At 34.8% G+C, this 23041-nt stretch overlaps 2 protein-coding genes and 1 long non-coding RNA gene across 4 annotated transcripts in view; all 3 read left to right on the forward strand.

Annotated features, from left to right (window-relative positions):
- LOC311295607 (uncharacterized protein) overlaps positions 1–23041 on the forward strand; it is a gene marked incomplete at its 5' end in the record, with an annotated part of 111216 nt that overhangs the window by 82268 nt on the left and 5907 nt on the right. The window contains one exon of the mRNA XM_084417073.1: positions 22573–22680. Coding sequence (XP_084273199.1) covers positions 22573–22680 — 108 coding nt within the window. The remainder of the gene's footprint in view (positions 1–22572; positions 22681–23041) is intronic.
- Positions 8823–14955, forward strand: LOC311295223 (uncharacterized protein). Of its 2 annotated transcripts, none has more exons than XM_084416486.1 (7): positions 8823–8959; positions 9125–9346; positions 9969–10280; positions 11035–11322; positions 11398–11511; positions 11623–11684; positions 12498–14955. In XM_084416486.1, the coding sequence occupies exons 2-7, from the start codon at positions 9307–9309 to the stop codon at positions 12546–12548; spliced, it is 867 nt and encodes a 288-aa protein (XP_084272612.1). In that variant the 5' UTR covers positions 8823–8959; positions 9125–9306; the 3' UTR covers positions 12549–14955. The 2 variants fall into 2 exon arrangements, with proteins under 2 accessions (XP_084272612.1, XP_084272613.1); XM_084416487.1 differs by having other exon boundaries at positions 8836–8959; positions 9128–9346.
- LOC311295232 lies at positions 15858–17435 on the forward strand. The gene is made up of 3 exons (XR_014628256.1): positions 15858–15936; positions 16227–16315; positions 17308–17435. It is a non-coding gene; the product is annotated as an uncharacterized lncRNA (long non-coding RNA).

Below are 23041 nucleotides of genomic sequence, written 5' to 3' on the forward strand. Positions count from 1 at the left end.
ATTCTGTTAATGATAGCAAATGCATGGAGAATTTAATGTATATTAATAAGAACCCAGCAAACTGGAAAGTGCAATAACAGTTAAGGAAATGCAGATTTTACTAATCTCTGCAGATGTTGAAAAACTTTCAAAATAAATTCAAAATGAACAAACAGCATAATTTTTCAAACAGTAGCAATTATTTTATTTAAATAATAATAATAATAATAATAATAATTACTATAAATCAAATTCTGTTTTCTCACAGACAGCACAACGACTTAGAAATATGAATGAAATAAAATCTTCTCGGAGCACAAAATAAAATTGATGTCGGCTCACACACCTTCAGCTTATCCAAAAAAAAAAAAAAAAAAAAGAGGAAATGTTAAACCACAAGACATTATACATTTCAATCAATGTGAAAATGCAGTAAGATGGACTATAACAATCTATACATTTTAGATGTAGCATGAATTTATATATGAGAGAGAGAGAGAGAGAGAGACTAAATTGACTTTCACATCAATTACCTTTTAAATGGTGCACAATTTACAGAACCATGGTGAATCCATTCCCGAGGTCTGTGTAGCATTGAAACCAACACATGGACTATGAAACCATCGTGCACATTTTTCACACTGAACCTGCAGGAGAATGAAAGTTGGTGAAAATATAATACAAGTTATGATCATACAGTATGTATTGTGTTGGCTTTGTGCAATTTACCATGCATTTTTCTTATTTAACTAAGTTACAATGTGCGATTAGCATTTTAGGATACCACTTAACCCCAAAATCACAAATTGTCCAAATTATTCACCATTGTCCATTTATAACCGAATGACTCTCTTCTTTACAGCACAATAGGAACAGTTTAAGCAGACATGTGTCTTTCACACACCTCTGATGGACAGAAAAACTGTGCTCTTTTTAGTTGTTAATAAAGTACATATATTAGCAAAGAAAATGTAAATTATTCCGTTTAGAAGGATTATCCCACATGCTGATGCATTTGGGTCATGGTTTAGGCCTATTCTAATTTAACGGATAAGATGTCAACAATTAGTAAGCAGAAATATACAGGAATATTAAAGTTGCAAGCAGTAATTAAAAGGCCCTCACACCCGTGCCATCCACAATTACCCAGTCTATGATGTCTGTGCTTGTCCTTTGAGGGAGGTCTTTCAAAGCACAGATCGAACAGTAGTCCTCTTTTGATTCTAAAATGGATAGTTGGAAATAATTTAACAGTTAACTGAATTTTACACTTTTTTCCATTACACAAAAATTGTTTCACAGATGTTGACCCATCCCTCCTTTCCCAGCTGGTTCAGGCGCATCCTGAAATACTGCCTATGTGTGAAAACAATTACCACAGTTTTCCAAAATAAAATTAAAATTAGTCCAAAGCATTTCATAATAGCCTAATGTGTGTGTGTGTGTGTGTTCACTTGAGTGTCGGAAATCCTGAAAATAAAAGGTTTTACCTGAATTTTTGAGATGCAGCTGTAAGGAGCTTCATATCGGGTTCATCATTTGCAGGATCCACAATAAAAACTGAATTTGAAGGAACATGAAGATACTAAAAAAAAAAAAAGTTAAGAATAACATTTTATATATTGTAAGGTCATATTCATGTTTTATACACGAGTGAGTTAATGAGAGAGTTTAAGTGATTTAAGTGAATGATTAAATTATAAATTCAACTTTGAATCTTGAATTCTTTTCTTAAACACCTTCTTATTGGCTCACAACCCTCCAGAGGGTGTGACACCTTCATGCTTTAAAAATCACTGATCACACGATCATTCCTCTTAGCTCTCTAGTCCATGGAATCCTGAAGATGATGCTGAACTAGAAGTTTCTAAGTTGTCCGTGTCTCAAGCTCATATCTGGAGTCCTAAATAATATTTTGACTACTTGCTCTTAGTAGTACAGTAACTGTAAAGTAAGAAAGACACTTCCTATGCCCCGGAAATGTAATAAATTAAAAAACAATTAATGAGTGTAATCGGGACAAACAGGGCTGCGTTTCCCATAAGCATCGTAACTAAGCCTAAGTATATGGTCTGTTTCCCAAAAGCATTGTAACTTAAGTAGCCTTTGAAAATCTTTGTAGAACTACGAGTGCTTTGGAGTAATATCGTAAATTCCCAAGTGCATCGTAAGACAGATGTATGAGGTCACCTGACAACCGGCAGATTACACTTTTATCTAGACAACACACTACACTGCAACGTGAGTAGCTATAATATAAGGTTTTGATTGTACTTTATTGTAGCCTACTACTCGTTTTTTGTTTAAATGAATGTATAAATGAAATTAAAAAAGGGGTTGACATTTTCCGAAAGTCATCCTTTGTACATTTATTTTCACCAAACTCGATTGGGGGTTGCACATCAGCTCCACTGGGAAGAGGCACATCATCGTCAGTTTCACTTCGTACACTCAGCTCACTGGGAAGAGGCACATCATCTTCAGCTTCACACTCCATAGGTTTCACTGCTCTAGGTTTATCTGCTCTTGTATGACAGTTAGAGGGCGTAGAATCATCTTCCTTTTGAACACTTTCTCTAATGTTCCTCCTGTTGTATCTCCACACAACATAAAGCCACTGTCTATTGTTTTGAGTGTTTTGTCCAAATATGTTTGTTGAAAGTGTATGCCAGATGGGTGCATTTTGTTTTGTGTCTTGTTGATTTATGTTTGCTGTCTTGAAAAGCCTAACCATTACCTCTTTTCCGCCAGCTGCCGTCCACAAGTCCTTTCTGGCAGCCCCTTTCCCCCTTTTCGTTTTTGCCATGACTATAACAATTGCACATGCAATTTAGTGGCTGACTTAATAAAACTGAAACACTATGTGGCACCTTTATAACCCACGGCCTAAAATTTGAAAAGATTTGTAGCAGGTGTGGCATTGGTCTGTAGCATATTAAAGGTGATGGTCATTCAACATCTGCAATAATACTAAAAAGTGGCAACAGGTTACGCTCACCCTGTCACCATTATGCATATCTAAGGCATAAATCAGCTGTGACCTCAAGGCTAAACTAAAAAGAAATGCTGGTGTAAAATATGGAGTTGGTGTAAAATATGGACAAACCCAACAGTTGAGTTACAATTGTAAATTACATCCTAAACCAATGGTTGGGTTGGTCCAAATTTAACCCAAAATGTTCTTGTGTGTTTTGTGAGTGCTTGGTTATTTTTTTTTGGCCAGGCCAAGAGGTCAAAATGTTGTTGTGTTTTGTGTAGCAAGCATTTTTGTGTGTGTGTGTGTGTGTTTTTGTCTAGTACAATGTAGTATGCAGCTGGATTTTTTTCACTGGCTGCATGCATTCGTGTTTTTTGTGAACATACGGCATATGAGTTTTCTCATAGTTGTGTTCATGTCTTGTTTTGTGTAAGAACAATCACAAGCCATATGCTTGTTTTAGTCATGTTTGTTGTGAGCACATGGCACAAGGAAACACACGACAAGCCATGTGCTCTCCTGTCTATTTAGTCCAGTCATTTTTAAAAAAGGTTGAACAAATTGCAACTGATTTTGTATCCTACATGTCCTGAGTAAGGGGAAAAAAAGCCCAGAAGAATTCCATTAGGGGAAAGTTTAGAAAAAGACCAAAATATAGCCTATATTCATACGCCTATTCATTATTTTTCTCATGTGAATAGGGTCAAAATTAATCTTTAGGTATCACCATGAAAATGAATGAGTTGATTACTTGCATCAAGACCAACAACAAAAAATGTATTACAAGTTTTTTAAATAGTTTGTTAACATGGGCAAAAAGAGCATAATCTATAATTACTTATGTGCTCATTTGCAAAAATAGCACAACAGATCTCAACATTGGGTTTAGCCAAGTAAAAAAGTCTTGTTGAATCTTACCATATAACAGTAAAAGACTTAATGTATTGTTAAGGTCTGAACGGAACCCATTTAGGCTACCCATAAGGATAAATACATAGAGGCAGGAAGAAGTACTTTAAAACAGTATTGATTATTGAGTGTATTAAACCAGTATTTGTATTGCAGAGATGGCATTTGGGGCTCGGTCCGTGGGACTGTTTTTAGGGGATGAGTCTGAGGGAAGAACAAGGGTGAGGAGAATGCAGAAGACAAAAGGTAGGTAAAATAAAAAGTAAATCCCCAGAAACAGTCCCACGGACCCAGCCCCAAACCCCATCTCTGCAATAATAATTAATAAAGGCTGGTTTAAAGTACTTCCTTCTGCCTCTATGCTGATAGCCTAAATGGGTTACATTCAGACCTTAACATTAAGTATTTTACTGTTATATGTTAACAAGATTCAACAAGACATTTTCACCAATGCTATACCCAATGTTACCCTATTAATGCAAATTAGCACATACGTAATTAGATTATGCTCCGTTTGCCCATGTTAACAAACAATTTTAAAAAACTTGTAATACATTTTTTTTTTTTTTTTATGCAAGTAATCATCTCTGTAATTTTTTATGGTGATTTCTAAAAAGGTTCAAATTTTTACCCTAATCACATGAGGAAAAAGAATGAATAGGTGTATGAATAGGCTATATTTGGGTCTTTTTCTAAACTTTCCCCTAATGGGATTCTTCTGGGCTTTTTTTTTCTTCTCCCTTACCCAGGACATATTGAAGATACAAAATCAGTTGAGTTTGCTTCTGTTGCAATTTGTTCAAGGTTGACCCCCATTTTGGCTTAAAATGACTGGACTAGCCTAATTGTCTACCTGCCCATCTTACCGAACACTTGGGCAAAATGAAGTCGGCCACAAAAACAACGTTCATATAACCTCTGGTGTTTGATGATTATTGGTTCAGTTAATTGCTCCACCTGTCTCTCACTCGTAAGCTCCTTGTTTAGTAGGAACATGGGCGGCTATAGGGAGGGTCTAGCAGGTGCTATAAGCACCCCCAAGAAAGACCAAAACACCCTGATAACACCAAAAAAAAAAAAAAAAAAAAAAAATTCTGCAAGCAATTATATCCAGGCTGTATTCTATGGAAGCCCTGAACCTCACGTTGAATAAAACAAAAAACCTATCTTGTTATTTTCATATAATATCTTATTTCGACATAATAAGTAGGCCTAGTTATTTAGACATAATTAGTTATTTCGACATAATAGCCCGTCATTATTTCGACATTCGTTATTTTAACGCGTTGCGTTAATATCCTCAACTCATCTGATTTTTTTTTTTTTTTTTTTTTTACTCATAAAAAATACTTTATTATGATTCTAGTATCATAATGATTAGGCTACTAAATGCACGAACAATTATGCGTGACCTTTATGTCGCAGGGCCAGGTTTCCCAATAAAGATATCTTAACTCTTAAGCGCGCTCTCTACTGACGTGTACGAACGCTCGCCGCAAGTCCACGCGCGTTTCACAAAAATGCACTTAACATGATTTAACAGATTACAGTGCAACGTGAGTATATATAAGGTTTTGATTGTAGGCTACTTTATTGTACACTTTATTGTAGGCCTCCTCTTTTTTTTTGTTAAAATTAATTTATAAATTAAATAATTAAAAAGGGGAGAAAATAGAAATAGGCCTACACATCTAAATTAAAAGAATGAACAAACAATCATGAAAGTAGTAATGTGGGAAATATGCTCCAAAGACTGATCAAATGTCCTTTAAATCTGTTAAAAATAGTATCTTTGTTTCACTATCTCCTCTAACAGGACATTAATTCCATCCAGGGACGGACTGGGGCTAAAACACAGCCCTGAACTTTCTCCCAAATAGGCCCATCATCCGGCCATTCGCGACAGACACTATAGCCAGGATGTCCTGATACTATAGCCTATGCCACAATACTGTAGCCTATCAGACAAGGTATTCACAGCAAGTAACATCTCAAAACCAATGATGATTATTGGGGTTGTGTTTATTAATGAAGCCTCAGCCTTCAAATAAAAACAAAAAATGTGCAATGCCATAAAATACAAACAATGAAGTGTCACTGGCTACAGAAACCCCAAATTACACAAACTTGTAATTATAAAACATAGTTACTATTTACCAGGGGTCTCCAACCATTTTGTGGGGGCTACCTCAAGGGATACAATAATCTAGAAGGGATTTTTGTTTGTTATAGGCTACTCAAAAATATTTATTATATACATATAGCCTAACATGGTGGTGCTTTTTTACTTTTCACCATCATATGCGAAATAATAAAATATCTTGATATTCTGTTTCAGACTTTTAAGCGTTTAAAAAAAAATCAACAATTCCTGAAAAATTATTAAAGTAGGCCTATTTATAGATTTTTTTGTTGATTTTCTATAAACCTGTTGTATGTGTTATCAAAAACAGTAGGCCAAACATTTAGTATAAATATAAATGCAAAAATAAATAAATAAACTGCCACAACTTCTAAACAAAAACATTACTGCATAACATCTAATACATTTAGCATTTTTAATATGAATACAGGCACATTTCTACCAAAAAAAAGTTTGTTTTACTACAGTTTTAGGCTACTAGTTAATTCATAAGTTATGAAATGAAATGTCTTCTGACTGGTTTGTTCTTGGAACAATGTTTCGCCTGTTTTTTTGCGTCAATATGTTGAGAATATCAGCGCTGTTTCATCTGGCTTTTATCAGTGGGTTTATAATAGAGATAGAGAATTCTGCGCTGAATTGAAATGCTTCTCAGTGGATCGCGCAGCTCGGTGTAATGTTCGCGTGATCGAGATCAGCCCGCAGCTGCTTTGGCCGCGATCGCTTTTTTGGGCGGCTGAGCTGATAATGCTCTGCGCTGCTCAGATCAAACAAGTTTTGTTCCGCTTTTTGAGCGTTTGCCATTTGATGTTTCTCATACGAGTATAATAAATACTTATTTCTATGCTTCTATCTAACGTCTTTGCTGTTGGTTTCTTTCTCCTCTTCCACTTCTTCTTCTCCGTACTTTGCGGCCACGGCCAGTGCGCCGGCCCGTGCAAGCCATGAGTTTTTTTTCAGCATTTTTGTCAGTGCCTCCGCCTGTAGGTGCTGTATATAGACTCACTTGTCTTGATTGCTAATCGACAAAAAATTACGATTATTAGGTTTAACGTTTAGAATACGATTCCATATAAGAGTATATTTCAGCACTTCACAAATGGACAGCAACTCTTATAATGCGTTCTCGCGCGTTCATGTTAAGTATAGGCTACATTTTTGTGAAACGAGCATGGAATTGCGGCGAGCGTTCGTTACCTTACATGTAGAGAGCGGGCTTAAGAGCTAAGATGCATCGTTATCGGGAAACCCGGCCCTGGGGTGCGTTTCCCAAAACCATCGTTGCTAACTTGTTAGCAACTTAGTTGGTTGGCAATGGGAAATTGCATTGCAACCAACAAAGTTGCTAACTTAGTTGCTAACGATGGTTAGTCTTCATCTGGCTAAGGTCACCCTAAAACTTATTTATTAATTAATACATTTGTTAAATAATGTATTAAAATGTATTACATGCATTATTTTAATAAACAATTAAAACTTAATTATAATTAAATATTAAATATTGAGTGGAGTTAAATATTTCAAGTTTTTGACACTTTTGGGACTTTTGGGCTTGAAATATCTTAAAATTTTGCACATCGCGGCCATCAGGGGCGGGCTGAAGCTGGTACCGGGGTGTGGCAGGGGAGGGGCTCATTATCATTTGTTTATTTATTTTTTGTTGTTTATTTTAGATGTACTGCAAAGGTAATACAACACAATTTATGCAACATACAGGGGCCATCCTTGACCATCAACCCCACCTCACCCCTGAAGTAGGCCTAAATGGTGTAAAAAAAAAAAGAATGATAGCCTATTGATTGTTTACTAAATGAAAATATTACTGGAATGTTGAAACGCATCATCCCAGTCCGTGAAAGGGTAGGGGTCCATAACTGAGGCCAGAAAACCCTGAAGGTAATCCTCATTTGCTTTTAGACATTGTCTTGTGACCAACAAATGACAAACTGTTGAGTTTAGTGTGCTCCCATGCCGGTGGCTGCAATCAGCACAACATATTAAGACCATTTATAAACCAACCTTTTTTTAAAAACAAAAATACAATAGACATACTTATTTTATGGAATAATTTGGAGAAACACAAGATTTACATAATTGTCTGAAATTCAAAATTCATAAAACAGAAAAAGGACAACCTTTATACAAAAAGTCTTCCTAAAATTCTTTAAAAAGAGGCAACACATTACATAAAAGGCCTACTTTATTTCCCACAATACAACATACCAATTTAAAGCAACAATTTTATTCGAAGTAAAAAAAAAAAAAAAAAAAAAAAAAAACAACAATTACATTTAAAGAAAGAAAAAAAATATAAAATGTTTTATTTGAACTGTTTCAAGGTTGCAGAAATTAGTGATGACAAGGGAATTTCTCTTCTCTCCTTGATGAATCTACAAAAAAAAAAAAAAATAATAATAATAATAAAACAAAATAAGACAAGCAAGATTAACAGCAGGGAAACCTTCAGTCACATGATCCTTCAGAAATTCTAAATGGTGATTTGCTGCTCAAGAAATACATATGATTATTATCAGTGTTGATTATTTAATGAACAGAAAGTTAAGAAAAGCATTGTCTGAGACACACAGGTATAAATATATATAGCCTATAGGCCTAGAATTTTTTTTTTTTCTAGAATTATCATTTTTAATTCGTAAAAGCTTGAAAAAAAAGAAGATAATAGAAGAAAATTTCAGATGGCACTTAGAGGCATCTGAACTCTTCATAGGCTGTAATTAAAGTCTTTAAGTCACAAAATACAAACGTCTTTTAGACAGTGTTGCATTTTTGCCACACTCCCTTACTTGTTCAATAGGCGGAGATAACTATTTTAGGCTTCACACGTTTAAAAGGCATTTTAACAAGAAAGAACAATATACAATACCACTATCACATCATACCATTATATCAACGTAGAGATAGAGACTTCGAGCGCGTTTATTCAAGTAAAGGTAAGGAAATTCCGAACGTCAAACGAATGTCCAATATAAAACCAACTTTACCGCGGTGATGTGGATGATTTAAGAACCACTAGGTTCATATTTGTTTTAATAATGGGATATGTTTAAATTATGTTTTCAGAAAGAGTTCACATTCTATTTGTTCTTTATATCAAGCAGTGTGTTTTTGAGAAGTCATATTCAGTCTCTGAAGGGCGGTGCTGGAGTTTAATCAGACTGACAGAGTTTCACTAAACCACTTTACAACAGACCAGCAGCTTCATTAGCTTTGTTACGAAACCTTCAACATTTGCTATCACTGTTCTGTTGTGAAACTGCTTTGTGAACTGCTGAAGAAAATGTTTATTTTCTTCTTTTTGTTCTCATGGAGTCTGGCTGGTGAGTATTTGTATGGCTACAGTTATATTTATATTATATTTATATTACCATTTGTTCACATAATTCTGTTATTTATTATTTCCATTTGGCTTCTAATATTTTCCAGTTGTATCAGACTACTGGTTACACTTCACAATAAGGTTCATTAGTCAACATTAGTTAATGTATTAACTAACATGAACTAACAATGAGCAATACATTTGTTACAGTATTTATTAATCTATTCATTTATTTGTATTAATGTTTTTTAATAAAAAAATATAGCTGTTCATTGTTTGTTCATGTTAGTTCACAGTACATTAACTAATGTTAACAAATACAACCTTTGATTTTAATAACGTATTAGTAAATGTTGAAAATAATATTAATAATTATGATTAATAAATGCTGAAGAAGTATTGTTCATTCTTAGTTCATGTTAACTTAACTAATGTTAACTAATGAACATTATTGTAAAGTGTTACCAGACTAATATACTCAAATACTTTATGTGTTTATTCTGCAGTCCCTTTCAATAAGTATACATTGAAATTAGTGCAAAGTGAAGAATTGTTTTTCGAAATTACTAAAACTCCAAAATTACTAAAATGTCATTAAGTTAACACCTCTGTTTGTTGTTCAGGAGTGTTTGGTGTTGATGAAGTGAAGTCAGTGTCAGTGACTGAGGGAGAATCTGTCACTCTAAACACTGATCTTACTGAAATACAGACAGCTAATCTGATAATGTGGAGTTTTGGACACAGTCTCATAGCTAAAATCAACAGACAGAAGAAGACATATTTTCCTGATGAGAGATTCAGAGACAGACTGAAGCTGGATGAGAAGACTGGATCTCTGACCATCACAAACACCAGAACCACAGACTCTGGACTTTATAGAGTAACCAGCACCATATCAGAGACACCGCTCAACATATTAAATCTTAACGTCTATGGTAAGTTAAAGCCCTTTTCACACTTTCATTAATTTAATATCTCTACTAACAATGGCCACCGAAACCGTAAGTAATGTCTTTGTACAAATAGATGCATTTGTTTTTGAAAAATAATTTGTATAATAAATGTCCAACATCACAAGAGAAATCTGTCATCTTTGTCTCTTTTCTGAAAGTCATGACCGTTTCCAACACGTCTACAATTATTTGATCTTGTTGTGGAAATTACAATTTTCTCTGCAATATATTTATATTTAGTCAGTTTAGCTTAATACTGATTATTTAATTCAATTTTAAACATGAATCATTTATAAATGTTGAGAGAGGGGTTCATGACAATATTGCCAGTGTCAGCTTTGACCTCTCTATGTGTCACGTTTCCGTTCATGTTTGGACTGTGTTGTCTTTGTCATTAATTCATCTGTCTCACCTGTGCCCTGTTAATCACCTCATTTAGTTATCTCGTTTGTTTTGCCCCAGCTGTGTCTTATTTCCCTGATCTGTTTCCTTGTGTATTTAGGTCCTGTGTGTTCCTTCAGTCCTTGTTGGTTATTGTTTGTGCACCAGCACACTGTTTCTTGTTTGTTTTGAGTTACCTCCCGTTAAATAAACCTTTGTTATTTTTGGTACTTCGCTTGGCTTGTCTCCTTCCCAACCCGGACACTATGTGTGATGCAATTTCAATCAACACATCATATATACTGACAAATAAAACATAACTTACTGTTAATTATTTATGTTCTCTGTTTTCCAGCTCCTTTGCCTGTTCCTGTCATCAGCAGTAACTCTTCACAAAATTCTTTATCATCTTCATCATCTTGTTCATTGGTGTGTTCAGTTGTGAATGTGAGTGATGTGACTCTCTCCTGGTACAAAGGGAACAGTATGTTGTCCAGTGTGAGTGTGTCTGATCTCAGGAGCCCGTCTGATCTCTCTCTACATCTGGAGTGTCTGGATGACTCGTATAGTTGTGTGGTGAACAATCCCATCAGCAACCAGACTCTACATCTCAACAACACTCAACTCTGTCAGCCATGTTCAGGTACATCTGCTATGATATTTTGTGTTTATGTACACATTCACTCACACTAATGACTCGCTCCTTCTCCTCCTCCAGACTCAGTGTCTCTGATAGTGTTGATCTCTGCTGCTGCTGCTGGATCTCTGGTGATTGTTGCTGCAGTCGTGATCTTCTGGATCTGCAGGAAACACAGAAAAACTGACAGAGAAGGCAAGTATTACCTACTGTATGAGTGTATATATATATGTATATGTATGTGTTATATGTAAATACAGTATATATATATATATATTTTTTTTTTTTTCTGTAATTATGAAACAGTTCAGACCCGTGATAGAGAGATCACTTACGCTGATCCAACATTCTACAAAAGACATAAATCGGTAAGAGAATTTATTTTTATGTATGGTTTGTCTCCGATTTATTTTAGCATTGAGTCTGATGTGTGTGTTTAATAATTTACACAGACTAGCATGATATCACCACAACAGATATTTATAAAAGTAGTAGATGTATTTTAGTGTCTTTTTGTCTTCTGCTCTGATGCGTTTATATTGTAGGGTCACAGAAGGTCATCATTTATAAGAGGTCACAAACTCTTATGAGTCATCAGAGATACATTTGTCCCCCCAAAATATGAAATTACTACATTGTAGGCAATTTAAAATAACTTAATGAACATATTTAATCAAACAAATGAAGAGAGAAATGTTTAAATATTACATTAATCCATTTGTTGTAACACAATCTCAATTCGTAACTATTTTATGTTTTGGTGAATTGGTGGGTAATTCATATGAATTTGTACAATCTCATTAGTATGTTTTCCCAGTGACGTTGTTTAGGCGTGGACCTCCATGCTTTTTTTCTGATAATCATAAGTTTTTGAAATTGCCACCTCGTAACGGTTTCCTGTGAGATCAGGTCGTCTATTCTCCAAACCACTTGGAACCCGTAATAAAGAAACCGAAAGACCTGGTGTAGATACAGTATTATAGCTGAGTGTGCAAGAGTGGATAAAGACCGGTCTGTTTGTACATCAACAAATAAAATGCAAAAAAAAAAAAAAAAAGCCTTTTAACAAGAAGAAATTTAGAGATGTTTTAATATGTTTTTAGGAGGAGGATGATAGATAAATATAGTGTACATTAAGTTCTTGCATATGACGGTTAATGTGCATTTATGTTTTCTTTTAGAGTGCTACGGATCAGGATGCTGTGGTGTACGCAGGAGTCGTGAGACGTTAATCAACTCTTGATCAAAATGTGATTCTGTTTTTGGGTTACTAGCTTTCTATACCCCAAATACAAGAGAGGGGATGGAATCACATGTTTTATGCGAATACAAATACATGCACAAATCTCATTAAGTCATTGCACTCTTAAAAATAAAGGTTTCAAAAGGGGGTTTTCGCAGTGATGTCATACACCAGGGTTCCTCAATTCTGGTCCTGGAGGGTCACTGTCCTGCAGAGTTTAGCTCAAACCCTGATCAAGGCAAGGCAAGTTTATTTATAAAGCACATTTCATACACAATGGCAATTCAAAGTGCTTTACATAGAAGAAATTAAAATAATAAAAGAAATAAGAATAATTAAAACAGTTTAGAAAAATAAAATACAGTACAGTACAAACAGTCGGACGAACATTGGCACAGTGCTCATTCAGTAAATGCATAGCTAAACAGATGTGTTTTGAGTCTGGATTTGAATCTGATTACTGTAGGAGCACATCTGATCTCCTCTGGAAGCTGGTTCCAGCTGCGGCTGGCATAATAGCTAAAAGCGGACTCGCCATGCTTAGAGTGAACCCTTGGTATTTCTAGCTGATATGATCCTAATGATCTGAGTGATCTGTTGGGTTTATATTCAGTGAGCATATCTGCTATGTATTGAGGTCCTAGGCCATTGAATGATTTATATACCAGTAATAATACTTTAAAATCAATCCTAAATTTAACTGGGAGCCAGTGTAAAGACCTGAGGACTGGTGTGATATGTTCATATTTTCTGGTTCTGCTCAGAATCCTGGCGGCAGCGTTCTGTATGAGCTGCAACTGTCTTATGGTCTTTTTGGGAAGGCCAGTGAGGAGTCCATTACAATAATCCACCCTGCTGGTGATGAAAGCATGAACAAGTTTCTCTAAGTCTTGTCTGGAAACAAAGCATCTAATTCTTGCAATATTTTTCAGATGATAGTATGCTGATTTAGTTATTGCTTTGACATGACTACTGAAACTAAGGTCTGACTCTAGTGTCACACCAAGATTCCTGACTTGATGTTTAGTTGTTTGACCCCTAGAGTGAAGGTATGCATTCACCTTGAGAACTTCATCTTTGTTTCCAAACGCAATGACTTCAGTTTTGTCTTTGTTTAACTGAAGAAAGTTTTGACACATCCAACTGTTGACTTCATCAATGCATTGGCACAGGGAGTCAATGGGGCTGTAGTCGTTAGGCGATAGGGCTAAGTAGAGCTGTGTGTCGTCTGCATAGCTGTGGTAAGAGATTTGGTTCTTTCTCATTATTTGGCTCATTGGGAGCATATACAGGTTGAACAGGAGTGGTGCAAGAATTGAGCCTTGAGGGACTCCGCATGTCATGGATGTCCACTCAGACTTATGGTCTCCTATACTCACATAATAACCTCTCCCATCTAAGTATGACCTGAACCATTTTAGAACTATCCCAGAAATCCCCACCCAGTATATGATCAAACTCATATACCTGGAATTTTCTAGTAACGTTGAAAATCTTGATTCGTTTTAACAGGCATCTTTGATTTGGGTTTGATCTAAACAGGGCAGTGGCCCTCCAGGGCCGGATTTGAGGAAACCTGAGAGAAGAACCATTTTTTGGTTCCCCAAACCTCCGTGAACAGTTCTTAAAATAACACATTTTCTTACTGTGAAGAACATGTTAATACAGTACAGAATTTTTTTTTCCATCATAAAGAACCTTTTGTGGAATGGAAAGATTTCATGGATGTTAAAGGTTCTTCATGGAATCATCGATGCCAAAGAATCTTTATTTTTAAAGAGTGTAGACAGGACTGGACTGGGACTAAAATTCTACTTTGAACAAAACCAGCCCATCCGGGCTACGATTCCCCTTGAATGGGGTTAAGGTCTTAATTTAGTGTAAATAAATTAATTACTAAAATAAGAGAGAAAAAAATAACAGATTTATAGATTTTATGAATAAACTGCAAATGCAGTTAACAAAATGTATGTTTTTTCTCACCTAGAAATGCACATTTGACAGTAAAACTGATTTTAAATATAGGCTACTATTAAACAAATATAACATTTATTAGTTAACTTCTAATTTATGTAAGACACTGATATTGATCTTTCACGGACTCTTAGTGAAATAACATTTTACCTCAATTTACAGTGTAGAAAACTGTGTCCTTAATTCACTGGATCCAGTTTTGTTAAATTATCCTTTGTAATTGCTTTAATGAAAATTTACCCTAGTTCTTGTGTAAAATTTTAAGTTGAATTGTTGTAATTAGTAAGATCATGGTAGCCACAAGTCACATTTCTCATATTATTGTTCCAGATGTACTTTTGTTTGTGTTTTGTATCATTTAAAGGTTCTGTGAATGAGGAACATTAATGTGGTATTAAATCAAGGTGATATTAATGGATTTATGTCATAGCTTTTGAGCAGTGTTTTAGTTTTATTTAGCCTATGTTTGTATAGTTTTCAATATTTGTGTCAGTCCTGTGTGTCTCTGCTGATAGTGACTCTGCTGAAGCTCCTCCTGCTGGATGAACATGTTATTTCACCAACAGCTCTCTCACTGTGACGTTTTATAGTGAAAAATTCCACACACACACACACAAAAAAAAGGATATATCTATATTTCATATTTTTTATAACTGTATGCCTCCTTTTGTACAATATTAAATAAACATGCTTTAATATATCCTTTAAATTCTTCGGCCTCATTCTTGACCTTTGCAGACATCACAAATACAGCTCTACTCTTTGTTTATTTGATCTTTATTCTGTTAGTCTTGAAATATAAATACATGAAAAACTGATTCAGATTATGTGTGTTTATGTAGCTTTCACATGAGCATCAAACAAGACTAATATAATTGAGAATAGCAGATCTATAAGAATATCCCCTGACAAAAAAACATCCACTTATGATATAAAACAAAATCACTTCATATTTCTTCTGGATTCTGCATATATTTACATTTATTCATTCAGAAACTTAAAACTACAATGCAATTAAGAAAAACTATTCAATAAAAATAATTAATTATATTCAGTGAATTCATATTTAAACTTAATGTCTTTTAAAGCTGGGGTAGGTAAGAAAAAAAACTTATTTTTCAAATTTGTTTAAACTTTATGTATATATCAATACATAATTAAAATGTAAGTATTCTGAAAAAGAAAGTATAAAAATCGAGTGTATGTAGACCTCTAACGACTGTTTTACAGACAGCTCATTATTTCCATTCAGTCCACCCTCTCCCTTCTGGGGTCCTTCCAAAGCCACGCCCACAAAACACATGAACGCCCGACTCCGTGAGCTGGAAGACGCATTATTTATTTACCTGAGACGAGCGGAGAGGAAGGAGCGCAGTGCATGTAGCATCATGTCAGAATCACATGTAATAAAAAAATCTAACTTTATCATTATGAATATAAACAAATAAGATGTTTTTTAGTAGCCTACTCACTATCAAGCTATCATATCGATATTGGTAAAGTTTAAAATATATATTTTTTGATTCGCTAACGAGCTAGTTATAACTATAAGGCAAAACTAAAAACAGGTTGCATTGATACACGTTTTTCCATTTCCATTAGTTGCACTGTGATGAAGATGAATTTCGTGTAAGATTCATAACATATAACGTTAGGCCTACTAGCTGTTAAACATGTATTTTGTCATGTAAAGTTCCCCCCACAGCGGAGCCTGCCGTGAACGCGCAGGCTAGTAAACATGCAGGGTCACCGATGACGACGGATAAGCTCGCTAGATATAAGGTTAGCATGTTTCAATTGTTGCTTTGCACAGTGCGTGACATTTTATCTGTATGTTATGTCATACAGTCAAATGGGAGTCAATGGGCTCCGACGGGCTTGTTTGATTTGCTAAATAAATATTCTTTAATGCATAGCCATCATATTAGCCTCTAATGATGTAAAATGAATTGTTAGCACATTCATTTAACGGAACTGCATGCTCATGCTAAGCATGTGTTGACTTATTGACAGCACAATAAACTGTAGCATGTTCGTTCTGAAAGCTTGTTAATTACTCATTGTTTTTCCATTTTAATTCAGTTAAAATAATCGTAATGTTTTCACTGTCACGTGCTCTCAGTCAGTCTGTTTAACGTTACCCACCACAATACATGTTAGCCTACGTCTCTTCATTTTGTTTTATAAAGTTGGTTGAGACATATGACATTTTAATAGTCAGACATAACAGAGAGGCCATCATAATAACTGTCTGTTAAAATACCACGTGTTAGATTGTGTCATTTGTGTAATGAAGTGCTTTCAAGGACACCGCTCAGGGTAGGTAGGCAATAGTATGACAAAAGATAAATAAATAAATGGGTTAAGTAGGCCTACTAGGCTTAGGCTTAATTTATGTCTATTTATTTATATGAAATTGACTTAAAAATGTTTTTCAAGAAACATAATCATATGTATATTATGTTATTTCTATTCAGATTTCTTGCATCTCTCTCTCTAGTATTTTTTTTTTTTCTCAGTTCAGATGGGCTTTATTGACATGAGTGTTTCTAGAACCTTTGTTCCCACAACATCAAAATCTTTTTTTAAAATCTTTGAACCGTATGCAATAATAGTATTATGGACATTAATTGTTATGAAGATTGATATCATTATTTTTGTCGTGTGTGCACTCTGTGGTAACTAAGATTTTTTAAATATAAATTTTAAAATTAGAGAGTAGATGTTTCAACTAAATGTTCCTTATTTAATTCACTTCTCTTTCTCTCTCTTAGGAGTCAGTGATGATGCCTTCCATGAAGTTCTGTCTATGTGGTTCACGTCATAAACAAATTTGTTTTTGTGTGTGTTGAAGTTCAGTTGTTATATATTATTTTGTAAAATAAACACAATCTTAAATCTACCCCCCAGAGTCATCCTCTTCTTCCCTCTGTACCTACTTGAAAATGTGGTCGATCTGACTGAAAAGACTATAACATGATTCCTTGTTTATTTTACTTGAGTAGTATGTGTGTGTAATAAAACTTTAAAAAAACTGTAAAACTCTAAATGTAGTTAAAACTGGGTGGAAATACTGCATTGGTGGCACTTTTTTCGGTCCTCCAAAACTGGGTCCTGGAAATGCGTTCCTGAGACTGCGGTTCTCCGAGTCGGTAGGTGGCGCTGTCACAAAAAACTAGGGTCCTAGAAATGCGGTCCTAGAAGTGGGGTCCTGAAAATGCAGCCTCCGGGACTGCAGACCAGGGGGGCAGCGTTTCATATTATGTTGAAGCTTCCCCGGGCGCCGCCATTGGCTATCAGACCCCCACCTGCTGTTAGCATCCCATTGACTCCCATTCATTTTGGCGTCACTTTGACAGTGAATAACTTTACATCTGAGGCGTTTAAAGACTCCATTTGTCCATTATTTATTTCTAAAGAAACACGAAAATGTATAAAAGGCTCCATTACCTTGTATCTTACGTTATGGCCCCGCAGTTTTTGTAAAAATAGGCTAACGATTGCGTCATAACCACACGACTCTCTGTCGTACAGTAGAGAGATTACTGTATAGACAGGAGGAGAAGCTCGCGGGCAATCAGGGGGACGTGGAGGCAAAATGGCAAAGTAATTAATCAGAATACCTAGCAAAAGTTTCTCCTGCTCCTAGCTCATGGACACCTCCTACTCACACTCTCCGTCTCTGCAAGTTTCGGAAGCGAATGATTCAGATTTCTCATGGCACAGCTATTAGAAGACAGACGGGTTGCTCACGTCACAACTACGTCGTCAAGCTCAGTTTGAGTCTGCGCAGTACGCTCGACCCCCAGGAAGTAAGAGCTTCTAATTGACTTCACTTTCCTCCGTTGAATCCAATGGGGTCGCTGTGTCCAGTTTATATACTGTCTATGCTGCAGACAGATAATATTGGGTTCACCTCGCCTCTCAGCAGAAGGCGCTGTTTTACAGTCATGGGCTAATATACAATTTGCAGAAACATGGTCTCAATTAGGTGTCAGACTCAAAAATGAAAATTCTGTCATTAATACTCACCCAAACTTTTGTTCATCTTTGAAACACAAGTAAAATGTTTTAATTCTCTCATTTTTGTTCATTTAATAAACATTTTCAAGCTTCAAAAAGTAAATAAAAAGTAAATAAATAAATATCATAAAAGTAATATATGGGTTATGAATAGAGCGGTTTAACCAATTTAAAAGTTTCAGGGCACAATCACTTTATGAGCATATTTAATTTCATTTAAGGTTTTAAATATAACTGATTTAACTGAAAAGATTTAAAATATACTTTTAATGGTGGACAAAAAAAATTGAATATTAAAATATCTTCATTTGTGATCCGAAGATGCACAAAAGTCTTATAGGTTTGGAATGACACAAGTGAGTAAATGATTTTAGGCTCAGAATAAATAGGGTGAACTATCCCAAGAATCAAACATAAAAAATACTTCAGTGCATCAAATTATTTAGATCATTTATTAAACAAACCCCTGGTTTCACAGACGAGGCTTATAGTCTCAGACTAAAATGCATGTTTGAGCTGTTTTAACTGAAAGCAACTTGAACTCTGAATCTTTTAAAATTGGTCAGTTGGTAATTTTTTTTGTCTCAAGATGCAAACCTGTAATGTTTTTTTTTTTTTTTTGTCTAAGGCATATTTATGAAAGCTACTTAATGTCCTATAACTAAGGCCTTGCTCTGCTAAATTATAGCCTAATGTATCATGGTGTTTTTATAGTTATTATAGGAGCCAAATGTGGTGATTGTTAAACCACTAGATGGCGGTGTTCGTGTAGTTCACACCTGTTTATATCACATGATATTTAAACTTCCCTTGGGTTGTATGAAGAGACAGGTGGTGGGAACATATGGTTCTTACCATAGATCCACTGCTTTTAAACTCTGTAAGATATAAATTTCATTAATTAGACAACAAAGCATTTTGAAACGGATATCACTGTGTGGACACACTCAAAAAATGAATTTTTGCCTCTTGTTAAATTTAAATAATTAAAATAAGCAAAAGTAACACAACTGTTTAATATTGTGTCACAACTTAATTTAATTGTGAAAACTACATGAATCATTTTTGTTGACAACTAACTGGGCAGTGGATCTGTAGTTCCCAACATGCTTTGCAAGAGACTGCATGGGTAAATTTAGGGATTAAAGTGTTATTTTATGTGTTTTTATGTAAATGGAAATTGTTAGTTTATTCCAAACTATGAGTGAAGAACATCTTGCCACCTCGCCCTATAGGAAATCCACTGCAGTTATTGCTTTTCTGAAAACAATCTTTTAAAACAGTAATAACAGATTTAAATGAAAACATTATTAAATAAATTAATTACACCTTAATAAAGTATATATTTATTTTAAATCATGAAACAGTTCATCTAAACTTTCAGGGAATCATGTTTAATACATCATCAATCATTGCATTATTCAAGTTTTTCTTCCACTGCCAAACAGTTCCTCGTCAGGTTTCAATGTTTCTGTGGGGTGAGATTAAAGAGTAAATGGTTATATTCCTGTTCATAATGTAGCAGCATTTCACTGGTATGACATATATTTAGTGTTGAGAGATGGTCAGCTGTCAATCTAGTTTATCAGTGATTCATGATGGGTAAGAATACAGTTTGACCTCTGACTTCGATTTTTGATGGAGAAAATTATTTATTTATTTTTTGACTGTAAAGCAGTTTTGTGAGGGCATCAACTGTGAGGTTCATAACAGCAGGACAGGAAGAAACTCTTCACCTACAAACTGAACAAAGATGAAACAAATGGCCACATAGAAGATGCTTGTCCACTAACAGATCAAAGCACATTTCTGAAGAAAAGCGACCGCAACAGTTTCAGTTTGACTGTGAGTGTCACACCTCAGGACGACTGCGAGTGTGAGATGGCAGATGTTTTTAGGCTACTATTTGCAACATATGAATTATTATAAAACCATTTAAACATCCACAAGAATTATTGAATCATGAAACTTAGGTTGGTTAATCTAATATTCATGCTATTTACCCTTCTTGTTTCACATATTTACCAGTAAAAAAACTACAATTATTTTATTGATATATGTTAAATGATAAAACTCAAGAATGTTTTCCACTATTAAAAACAATTAAAGTCTGAATAAGAATCAGAAGAGCATTTATACGTAACTATGTGTCATGTGTAAAGAGTGTGTGCTTTTGACCCACAGGAGGAGGGGAAGGATTCACACACCAGATGAACAGATCAAGTGTTTTAGATGGATAGTCTTATTAGATTTCACTGAACAACTGTAGGAAATGGTTTGCACACTTGTTTTGTTCTGTTTGTACTGGTGGCGTTTGACTGGTAAGTTATAAAGTATTTTTTATGATTTAATGTATTCTCGTTTCAGAGTAATAAAGCCATTACTGTTCAAATTAGTCAGAGGAGTTTCATTTGCTGTTCTTCATATAAATCAAATCAAGCGGAGATATTATTGTGGGATAGGCTTTACTCATAGTTCATGTCTTTTTCAGGGACTGTCTTTCAATGAGACAGTTTTCTAAAAGTGTCCAGCAGAATTTAAAGTTTCACTTGGCTGTAATTAACTTGTCATGTAACTGCACATATTTATTTTGCTGAAAGCAAATATCACATTAAAGATCAAATTATTAGCTCTCACAACCATCTGTAAATGTCCTTTTCTTTTGTTTGGGATGTCAGTTCTTGTTTAATTACAAACTAGAACTGATTTCAGACTTTGTAAACCAACAAGAGCCGTCATTTATCCCTGAACCTTCCGCAGGTGTTTTTGGTGATTCAGTGTCAGTGATGGAGAGAGATTCTGTTACTCTAAACTCTAATGTTACTAAAATATATAAAGATGAAGATTTACTGTGGAAATATGGAGCTGAAAACTCTCTGATAGCTCAAATCAGATTCAGAGAAAAGATTCAGAGACAGACTGAAGCTGGACGATCAAACTGGATCTCTGACCATCACAAACACCACAACTGAACATACTGGAGTTTATCAACTACTGATAAGTGGAGCCAAACGTTCAACAAAAACATTCAATGTCTCTGTCTATGGTGAGTAAAAAGATCATTTGCTCTGACCTTCAAATTTTCTTGTTTTAATAAAGGAATATATCGAGTTAAATACTCAGTTAAGCTTAATCAACAGCATTTGTGGTATAATGTTGATTATATAAAAAAATTACACATCCCTTGATTTGTTTTTGTCACAATTAAAACTTGTGCATTATTTGTGCTGTAAAACAGTTAAAATTATTATTTTATTGTTTGTAAAAACAAATTGTATCATTAGACACTATAGAAAAAGAGATATTTCACACTAAAATCATGTTATTTTACACTCATATTATTTATGTTTTTAGCTGACTGAGTATTTTTATGTTTACATTACGGCTTCATTCACTTCCAATGCAAGTGGTAATATTTGTTTCTGGTAATCATTATAATTTATGCTAAATACTAACTTGTACTGAACCTTAATTTCTTTAACTATACTGAGGAGATTTATCATTTTATAGTTAGAGATAACCGACACACTCCACTGCGAATATAAGATTGTTGTGTAGATTTACTCCTTTTTATAATTTATTCTCTCATGTTTTTTCAGCTCGTCTGCCCACTCCTAACATCACCCGAGATTATTCTCAAAATCTTTCTTCATCAAACCAGAATTGTTCACTGGTGTGTTCATCAGTGTTGAAAGTGAGTCATGTGACTCTCTCCTGGTACGCAGGAATCAGTGTATTGTCCAGCATCAGTGTGTGTGATCTCAGCATCAGTCTCTCTCTACCTCTGGAGGTGGAATATCAGGATAAAAACACCTACAGCTGTGTGCTGAACAATCCCATCAGCAACCAGACCACACATCTGGACATCAACACACTCTGTCACATACATTCAGGTACGATACTGGTGAATATTAGTGATTATTTACTGAACTGATCATTTTGACACAAAAATACTCCACCATTATCTCCTAGTTTTGTTTGCGGTCAGACTGACAGATTCATTTTGTCCACTATAGATCAGGACCTGCCCTGGTTTTACATCGTCCTGATCTCTTCTGCTGGATCTCTGATGATTGTTGTTATAGTCGTGATCTTCTGCATCTGCAGGAAATGTAGAAAAACAGGTCAGGAATTCAGTTATTACCTACAAATATTAACTACAGTTAATGCTTTTGAAACATATATATGAACACACACACATACAGCATATACCGGTCAAAACATTACTATTTGTAATGTTTTTGGAAGAAGTCTCATATGCTCATTCAGCCTGCATTTATTTGATAAACATACGGAAACAAATAATAATATTGTGAAATATTATTACAATTTAAAATAATGATTTTCTATTTTAATATACTTTAAAATATAATTTATTTCTGTTATGCAAAGCTGATTTTTCAGCATCATTACTCCAGTCTTCAGTGTCACATGATCCTTCAGAAATCATGATGATTTATTATTATCAATGTTGGAAACAGTCGT

The sequence above is a fragment of the Rutilus rutilus genome (genome assembly GCF_951802725.1).
Source record: "Rutilus rutilus genome assembly, chromosome: 8".
In the NCBI taxonomy this organism is placed as follows: Eukaryota; Metazoa; Chordata; class Actinopteri; order Cypriniformes; family Leuciscidae; genus Rutilus; species Rutilus rutilus.